Consider the following 10,414-nt stretch of genomic DNA (forward strand, 5'->3'; position numbering starts at 1 on the left):
TCCAAAATTAGCCTTAAAAATTAATTTTGGCAAAAATTTTATTTCTTGAAAAATTTAAATCGAAGTTGAAAAATTTATTTTTTTTAAATGTTACTTAAACATAAAAAGTAAATTTGAAAAACCTGTCTTGAATATTTCTACACGCTTGAAAAGTTAAACTTGATTAACTTTAACTTTTCAAAACTCAACTTGTCTACCCCAAGTCAACTTGACTATTTTTTAAACTTGGTGTTAAAAATTGCACTTTTATCTTTCAAATTTTGAACCAAACTTAGCTATCTTTCAAAATTTGATTACCTGTTACAGTAACTCTTCACTATGGTTATTTACCTTTGTTCATTTTTTTTGATGAATGCCAAAGGGGGAGAAGGGTTAGGTGGTTAAGATAGTTAAGTTAGCTAAACCAATTTGAAAATACAAACTAACAAACTTTACAACCACATAAATGCATGTTGTTTTCTTGCATATGTTTTCACTAACTTAACCAGGTTGTCATTCCATCAAAAAGGGGGAGATTGTTGGTGCGGGTAGCACTAACGGTCTAACCCAGGTTTTGATGAATGACAAATAGGTTAAGTTAGTTGTTTTGTTGTCTGACACTTTGATCAAGTGTGCAGGAAAAGTCGGCTAGGTCGACGGGTGACCGGATAGCTGGCGAGAAGTCCAGCAGTCGACGGGCTGACGGACGCTTGGCGAGAAGTCCACCTAGGCGGGCTGGCCGGATAGTGGCGAGAAGTCCAAGCGGTCGACGGGCCGACCGGACGCTGGCGAGAAGTCCCGACGACGGGCTGACCGGACGTCTGGTAGGTAAGCAAGGTAAGTCATCGGAAGGGAATGACTGTGAGGACGCGTTCCCGGGAAGGGGACATTAGGCGTCGATCCGGCTTAGATCCATTTCGGATGTCTAAGTCGAGATCGTGACTAGATTCCGGTCTCGGAGAGACGGAATCTAAGTCATACTCTTTTTATTTATCTGTTGAACTTTAACTGTGCTGACAATCTGTTTTACAGGATATACATTTGCCTCGGACTAACTTTGTTTTGCAGGAAAAGGGAGTTTTCTGGAACAAGGTAGTCCGGGCGCGGAGGATCAGGCGCTGGAGTCGGCGCCGGAAGGATCCGGCGCCGGGCAATTTTATCCACCAAGTCGTCGCCACATGGAGCATCTTGGTTTGGCGGTTATGTCACCTCAGGCGCCGGAAGGAATCCAGTGGCCGGGCATATAAAGAAGCCCCTGAAGCTTGAAATCAATCAGTGAGAACTCTTCTGCTGGTCTTCGCTCGACATTCAGTGCGACGCCAACAAAGCTCCGACACTACGCTCCGTTCTTTTCCTTTTTGTCGGTATTTGTTTTTAGTTTTCATTAGCATTCCCTGTACGGTTCTTTTGTAATCATCATTTCGAATTGCTAGTGATTGCCCAACGAAAGTGGTCAAGGACCACGGGCCTTCGAGTAGGAGTCGTCACAGGCTCCGAACGAAGTAAAAAACAACTGTGTCTATTTTACTTTTTCGCTGCGTATTTATACTCTTGTTTTTCGAATCGATATTCACCCCCCCTCTATCGAATCTAACGGTCCTACAGTTACACTCTCTTCATTTCTATATTTGACCTCTCAGCCCAAAGGTTCTTTGGGAGAGAATTTTGTGGACTGCCTAATCAAAACGGTGTAGGGATCGTGGGCCCTGGAGTAGTAGTCGTGGGGCTACAAACCAAGTAAAAACAAAAGTGTCTTTTTCTTCTATGAAATGCGTAGTTTAAGTTTTCCACTGTGTAGTGTTTCCGAAATGATTTTAAAAGGCGAAAGGAAAAATTTTACAAACGAGATTCACCCTCCCCCTCTCTCGTTCATTTCAATCCTACAAGTGGTATAGAGCAAGGTCGCTCTGAATTGGTACAACCACCTTTTTTTGATTTTTCACTTTGAGTTAGAATCAGTGCAATCACCTCTTCTAGCAAATCTTTCAATTTTTTTTAATTACTCAAAATTAGTGCAACACCACTCGAGCCGTTTCTCTTTTTTTATTAATTTATTTCTTTCGCACTACTAATCTAAGGCCTAGTATTGGCAACCTTTTTCTTTTGAGTTTTTTTTTGCAAGATCATTTCCTCTAAATGGCCCAAAACGAAGGATACAACTCACCCTCCACTCTTTAACAGAGACGATTTTCCATACTAGAAGAAGAGAATGGAGGTTTACTTGAACACTAACATCGAACAATGGTTCAACGTTCGAAGAGGGTACACGACTCTGATAGATGAAGTATCTGATGCGCTCCTCAACTAAGAAAAATAAAGAACATGAAAATGAAGAAGAAAGCCTAAACGAACTTCAAGGCACTATACCCCCTACAATGTGGGCTGACAAAGTAGGAACTCAACCGGATCGGACCCCTCGATAATGCAAAAGAGCTTTGGGACAAATTGATCAAGCTACACGAAAGCATGGATGACTCCAAGGTAACCCAATGGGACCTACTACTTAACAATTTATTTAACATAAAAATATAGGATGAAGAACCGCAAACCAACTACACGCGAGGATCAAGGGCATCCTCAACGGACTCCACCTAATTGACCATCAACTAGAAAACAGAGATGTCATAAGGTATGCCTTAAACTCGTTTTCTCAAAATGCATTGTGGGTATCTATAGTAGATGTCTATAAAGTTTCGAGGAATATTTCAAAATTAAAGTTAGACGAATTATTCTGTAAATTAGAACTACATTAACAAGCTAACTCAAAACAAGTCGAGATAGGTATAATTTTTCTTGCAGGTTCTACTAAGGAAGTTAAACCAAAAACCCGAACCAAACCCAAGCAAGAGGGTGAGTCTGACTCAGAATCAAACGAGGGAGAACAACTAGTGAACATGGTAAGGAAAATGTTCACTAGAAAAAAGAAAGACTTCATCGAGAAGAATCTACAAAAGATAGATTAAGTCAATATCCAACAACACAAAGGCGAACATCACTTGCTATGGATGCAACAAGAAGAGCCACTTCAAGCACAAATGTCCTAATTCAAAAAAAAACAAGTCCAAGAAGAAGAAGAAGAAAGAAGGCACTCGAGGCCACTTGAGATGAGTACTTTTCAGAAGAATCGGATGCTGAAGAACCTAAGCAAGTCAAGTACCTCACGCTAATGGCAACCGGACCCGAGTAAGAAAGCATATCAGACCAAGAAGATGAGTCTGAGTACGAGTCAAGCCACGGATCTGTATCTAGTTCATAAAGTTCCAACGAGATAGAATTTAACTTAACTGCAAATTCTTTTAAAATCATTGAATGCTTAAACAAAATATTAACAAAATTTACAGAACAAGTTAAATTGCTCGTTGAGAAAAATCAAGACCTTAAGGAACAACTTAACCTGAATTCCTCAACTGCACGAGATCAAAATGGAAACTCAAGTTGCAAAACGCAAGGAAAAGAATTTCATATTAAAATATGAAGTTGAGAAATTCAAAAGACTTTTAGAAAAGTTCACCATAAGATCAAAGTACATAGATATGATACTTGGATCTCAAAGAGTTGTGTACAACAAATCCTTGGATATAAATCTAGCTCAACTAATAAAACCTTCATTTCACTTGTCAATCAAAACAAAAAACAAACGAAAGCATGGGTTTCAAAAGCTTACCTAACCCAAGCAAATAGGACAAAATCAATATTATATACTTAAAAGCGAAATTCATTACATAAACCCAAAACAAAGAATAAATGATTCGGGGGGAGGCATCAAATTAGTTAGAACCTCAAAAATATAACCTACCCACTTGGGTAACTAGGACTAGATAAATCAGGGATAGTTATAACTTATTAAGACCAAGGTTTAGTACTAAGTCCATTGGAGAAGACTAATTGAAAAGCTTTGTCTAAGGCACGTGGTTACTTTAATGATATCCAAGGCTCACCACAACCTGGAAGCTTATTCAAGGAAGTTTACTTGGTGAACCCAAAGCTACACTTGAATCTAACAGCCTCAGTTAAATAACTCAACTCATCTCAAAAAACTATATTATTATCTTAGTTGAAAATTTTAGACCGGCTGAGATGAATAAGAAAACTCAAATTTAAACATAAATTCAAATTCAAATTTAAACTTCAATTAAAACTCAAATTTAAAATAAAATTAAACATAAATAAAAAACTTAAATTAAATGAAAATGTAAAATTAAATTACATTAAATTACAGTTAAACTAAAATTTAATTAATCAAGTAAATTAATCTGAAATTCAATCATTAATCAATCCTAATATAATTAAATTCATTAATTAATTAATTAATCTTAATTTAATTTATCAAGTTAATTCATCTAAAATTTAATAATTAATCAATCTTAATTTAAATAATTATAATTTAAACAATAAATTCTCCCGTTAGGTGATATAATACTATGACAAATACGCACATCAAAGAGGAAGATCAAATAAGACTTAGTTAGTAATAATAAAATAAGATAAAATCTATTTAAGTAATGATCCATATAGTTGACCCTACCTAGTGGGATAAGACTTGGTTGTTGTTGGTTGTTGGTATTCTTAATTAATAAACATAAAAATAAACATTCCAAGATTACAACAATATATCTTAATAAATGGTTTTTATCAAAACATGGATACTCAAAACATAATAGCCCATTATGCAACAAGTTTAACTTCTGGCATAGAAATTCAATTTTTTTTAGAAGAAATGCCACTAAACACTATTTCACATCTAGTATACTGAAAAGCAAGGTAAAAAGACTAATTTCTTATCACATAAGATTTTTTAATTTCTTTATGAATAACCAATCCTATTCAACAAAGCATAGGTTTCTTGATTTTTCTCTCCAATTATATTAGCCGAGTATGTTAATGGAATGCCAAATTTAAAAGTCTCTTTGTTTTACTTCTACCATTCATGCATTAGGTATCATTTTTACACTTAAATTTGTTATACTCATTTTTATCATGCATTTTCAATAATTAAGAAATAATATTTTTAATTCAATGATGCTTTATTTAAAATTTGTAATAAGTTTCATATAATAAATTTTTATTAGATATTTGATTGACTAATTATTGAATTCAATAATCAAATATTGTAAATATTATTAATTAACCAATCTAATCTGATCTTAGTTTTTTTTTCCTTTAAATAAAGTCAAGGTGAGTCCATAATGTGTTCATGAAAATTTAGCATTATATGATTTTTAATTCAAACCCACATGAATTAATAAATAAATTTTTATGTTAAAATAAATAGGTGAAAACATTAAAACAACAAATTAAAGTAAAAGCAAGTTAATACAACAAACATTGAATAACTTGTAAATTTCAAAATTCAAGTACTATTTTAATAAAGGAATGAAGGATTGGGAAAATGCTTACAAATTTAGCCTTTATTTTTTTATCTAACTATTCATTAAAAATATATTTATTTTGTTAATTATGTTTATACTCATGTTGTAGTCTATAGAAATTTATATACCATGCATGTCTCATCTATCCATCAATAACAAGATGCAATATGCAATGAATCTAGACGCATAAAATAGGTACAGAAACTTCAAATACACATTTGCCATGCACAGATTAGAAAACAATTATGCCATAGGTGCTTCATGGAATGACTTATTAAAAGGATAGTAGTACCAATTCTCAGGAAAGAAACATGTACATAAATACCTGTAAATCTTTGCACACTGTTGCTGATGTCCAGCTTGGACCAATTGATTTGCCAAGTCATGAAGCAAAGGAAGAACCCTTGGAGGAATTAGAGTTGGTGTTTTGTACACAGCAGCCTCCAAGCTTCTATGCTCAGGCTTTCTGCCATCAGTTTGATTTCCAGGTTGATCTGATTGTGGTTGCAAAGATTTAGGAAGGCAGTCAAATAAGCGGTCAGGCTCAATTGGTTTGCTGAAAACAAAAAGGAAAAAACAATAAAGAATGCAATTTGGATGGATTAAAATTGATTGTCAATAAGATGCTGGATTGAAGACTGTATTGGAGCTATTCATTGTAGAATATAATCTTTTAAAGCATGATGTAGCATAAAAAAGATAATCTAGAAAGTAGTAAAAAATACAAAGTATATAGAGCATGGAAACCCTATACTAAACATGAACATGAAATATAGTATTTTGCAGAAGAAATGAACCATACTCGCTATACCAAACCAAAGTTTGGAACCGACAATTCGGAGATTCAAAACCCATGGTTAGCCAGTTCAAAAAAATTGATCCTTAACCTTCACTATCAAAACCAATTCAGAATTCAGTACAATTAACCACCGGTTACAGTTAACCGCTGGTTACGGTTATGATTAGGCCTTTATATTTTAATTAAAAAATATTTTAAAAAATTATAAGTAAAAATATTTAAAATATTTGGAAAGTAAAAAAAGGAAATTAAAAAGGACTTAAAACTTATGTAAATGCCCATGTATCCCCTTAGGGTATAGGGGAATCAAAATTCATATAGTTTGATTATCTTTTTACCCTTATTGCTTTAGAAAGTAATATTGTTCAAAGACCTTTTTATCTACTCTTCGATATTGCTCACAATATCTATTATCTATATCTAATTCTTGCTTTTAGCAACGCCAATTTGGTTAGCAACCTCATTTTGGTAAGATTTGCAAGGAAATATATATTGTTGAACAATGCCATCTTCTTCAAGGAACTTAGTAAACAAACCCATTATTTATCCTTTTTTTCTATTCTAAGTATCATTCAGAATACTCCCCTCCTCTATCAAACCTTATAGAAAAGACTTTATTTTCAGTTTGTTACTATTCTTCAACCTTATAAGCTTTAAAAGCATAAAATGCTTCAACTTTCCCACAAAGAAAATAGAGATACATATATCTTTTGTAGTCATCAATAGAAGTATACAAGGACTAAATAAGCTACAGATATCAGTGTGTAAAATCTCTAAAACTCCTCTTGACACCTTTAGAGCAAGTATCAGTTTGCTTACCTTTTGTACAATCCAAGCTAGTACCAAAATCATTTAAGTCACAACTCCATAAGACTCCATCATTACTAGTGTCTTAATTTTTTTAAAAGAGGCATGACATAATCTTCTATATCACGAATTAGAAGATTGCTCATTGATAATATTATGCTTGATACTAGAATCACATTCATGTGGGCGAAATCGCTCGCCCCCAGCGCCCCCGCCGCACCCAACCCCAGGCCATCACGAGGGAGATAAATCACGACAGTCGAGAGGGCAAGTGGTGTTGGGGTGAGTTGCACAAGGTCCGGCGATTTACACCACGACAACCCTGCGGTTCGACCCCGCGACCTCATGTGGCAAGCATGCCACCACTTACCATCTCAGATGACCCGTGGAGTTCTACACATGAAGAATACTTCATGTAAACTGTGAGAAAGTTGGCCAAATCTTTTATTATTAAGTTATCAAGCCATCTTAATTCTGTTAACGATAAATTTATTTAAAACTTAAAACTTAATAGAAATTTCAAAATGATTATTGACCATTCAAATGAGAAAGATAGAATATAAAAGTGTTTCAAGCTGTAAAACATGACTAGTACACATAATGAACTTAACGATCCCAATTTCATCGACACTTGAGTTCATCCAATTGTTAGAATAGATCTTCATTTTGATTTGGGTTCCTTTGTTCCAAAAAGCTAGACATGGTATCAACAATATGAATTGTTGAATGAGAACCAATCCACTAAGTGTTATGAGAATTAACAAAAAGAGACTCATGACACACTGAAGATACACATATACCATTCACTTTTCATGTAAAAGAAACTAGAGGTTTAATTGTCATTAGACATCATCAATACACTACCATAATTCTTTAACATGCCTTTCTTTTTTTATTTATAGCCCTCACATAATAAGCATTTCCAATTTTCTCATTTTGTGTGTGATGAAGTCTCTCCTCTTGGATATAAGATTCACTAATTTACCATTTATTTTTATGTTAGTTATAAGAGAAGCTAAGTGGTCATTTCCATAAGAAGAGAATTTAAAACGAAATAGATAAAAAAAGGAGTATGACATCTTAACTTCTAGTGACTTGAGTTGACCAACTATATCCTTTATTTGCATTATATGCTCCACACTTGAATTTGAGTTAACTTCTAGTGACTTGGGGTTGGGGCGATTGGGACAGACTGACTATTTCATTTCATAAGTAACCCTTGAGTATGATTTATCTTTTTAAACATTATGTAACCTTAGAAGTTGCCTCAACTCTTCGGTTAAACTTGTTGAAACTTAATATGATATCTCTACTTAAATACATCAATCCACATGATGTGCAAAAAATAGTAAAGTTAATATGAATTGTTAGCTTGATCATAAAGTGTATCATGATGGTCAAATATACTAAATAATGTTTTAAGTGTAGAAATATCAATAAACTTAGAGTCATTATTTTTCTTGAATAAGAAAAATCCTAACATATAGTGTAAATTCACAAAAAAAAACATTATGTTAAACAAATATGACATTAATAAGATTATACACAGGTATTCTTATCAAACCTTTGATAAATCTAGATTTGTGTATAAATTGCTCCCAAAAAGATCTAAACAACATGGATAGAGTAATGTTCTAATACCAACATAAAAAAGAAGTATATAGAGTATTAAAGACCATGAAATATATAATGGTTTCTAAAAGAACATAATAAGATTTTGCAATGAAAATAAAACATAGCTCCAAACGCAGTTGTCCAAGAACAAGTTGTAAAGACGCTAAACTGCCATTTAGTATACGAGTCTTAGGCTAATGAAACTTGGTGGAGAATCATAGCATATATGTAAACTAGACTAGGGACCCTTTGATAATGATGTGAACTTCTAATGCTTTCTATGATCAAGAAAGCATATTTTGGAAACCCTAAAAGTTTCTCTAGAAAATCTCAACGCATCCAGAAAAAGACAATGCTGTAGCATTTTCAAGACTTAGACTTTCATGATTAATCTCATATCAAACTTTTCAATTTGTCTCATCATATTCAGTGTTTAAATGCATGATTGTGAAAAAAAACACTTTGATGGATTAATTGCTTTAATTATTCTAACAAAGAAGAGGTAAGAAGAGTCAAACAAAGAAATATAATCTGTGCACCTGTAAGTGGCTAAGAGTTGCTTGAATTCTTCTTCCAGCTTCAGGATGGCCTTTGCTAGCAAACTGTTTGAATGGTTCAGTACCCTATCACAATTCTTGAGGCTTTTATTTGAGCTAAAAAAGTGTACAGTTCGTTTCAAGGAATCAACTGCTACAAGATAACTTTCAAGATCCTCATGTGGTCCTCTTAGTATTGTAGCCTCAGCCTTCAACAAATGCATGAAATCCCAACAGAATTAATAATCATGATATTATAAAATACTCAGAAAAAGAAACAACAGACCAAATTATATGTTTCTTAGTTATCTCTTTTTGGTTCGCAATTTTTTACGTTAGCATGACGATTTGAGATAATACACAGAACATTGGACTAATAGGTATATAGAATTTCAAGTTAAACACAGCAATATTTGTCTATTCAATCAAAAAAAAAAAAAAGGTTACGTAGTTGGAGTTATAAATATTTTTGAAAGAAGAAAACCGTTGAGCAGAAGGATCAAATAAAATGAAGGATAATTAATTATGAGTAGAGATAAGTACAAATACAGAACAAGATCTCATTTTAAAGCATAAGGAACTTTGATAGGTACAGACCTGGCTTGAAACGTCAAACTGTGTCAAAATAAGCTCCGTCGTCTTCAAAGCCTTGTCAATGTTCTCGTGCGCCATTCTAATGGCGTGCGTCCTTACCTACCAAATATAATCATAAATGCCACATTTTCCCCATATATGAGAAATTAGTGAATCGAATAGCACCAAAAGAGATAATCGAGGTAGGAAATAAGAACTAAAAATGGAGCAAAGAAAGAGAAAAGAAAATGGAGGACCTGGGTGGGGCGCATGGCAGCCTCAAGCGCGGAGAGTCGATGGTCGAAGGAGCCGAGGATGGCGACCATGCTTTCGGTGTTGCTCTGACTCTTCTCCAGTGATTCTTTCAATAAACTCGCCCTCCTCGAAAGAGAAGCGATCGTCTGCGGCACAGCCATGATCTCTTCTTCCTTCTAGATCTCCCTCTTCTTCTTCCTCTCTTTCGGTTTGCAGTAGCAGATGCAAAGCGAGCCATTCGGCGAGCAGATTGGCTATGGTGTAACTCAAGCCTTTTTAGTCGGAGGCAATTTTAACAGTCAGTTTATCGAATTAAAAAGAGACAGAGTGATGATGTAATTAATGATTAACTTGTCTAGTATGCATTTATAAAATTAAATTTAAAAAACAATCAAAAGTTAAATATTTTTTATCTTTATTTTTATTTTGACTTAAATTAATTTTTAAGTTATTATAAAAATTAATTTAGAGTGAAATGTAAC

At 33.9% G+C, this 10,414-nt stretch overlaps 1 protein-coding gene across 1 annotated transcript in view; it reads right to left on the reverse strand.

The window, feature by feature from the left end:
* Positions 1 to 10,202, reverse strand: part of LOC122026158 (exocyst complex component EXO70A1-like) — a 30,208-nt gene extending 20,006 nt beyond the window's left edge. The window contains exons 1-4 of the mRNA XM_042584798.1: positions 9,935 to 10,202; positions 9,702 to 9,797; positions 9,108 to 9,313; positions 5,674 to 5,904 (exon numbers count right to left, since the gene is read on the reverse strand). Coding sequence (XP_042440732.1) covers positions 5,674 to 5,904; positions 9,108 to 9,313; positions 9,702 to 9,797; positions 9,935 to 10,093 — 692 coding nt within the window. The 5' untranslated portion in view covers positions 10,094 to 10,202. The remainder of the gene's footprint in view (positions 1 to 5,673; positions 5,905 to 9,107; positions 9,314 to 9,701; positions 9,798 to 9,934) is intronic.
* Between the last annotated feature and the right edge of the window lie 212 nt (positions 10,203 to 10,414).

Source organism: Zingiber officinale, chromosome 10A (genome assembly GCF_018446385.1).
Source record: "Zingiber officinale cultivar Zhangliang chromosome 10A, Zo_v1.1, whole genome shotgun sequence".
In the NCBI taxonomy this organism is placed as follows: domain Eukaryota; kingdom Viridiplantae; phylum Streptophyta; class Magnoliopsida; order Zingiberales; family Zingiberaceae; genus Zingiber; species Zingiber officinale.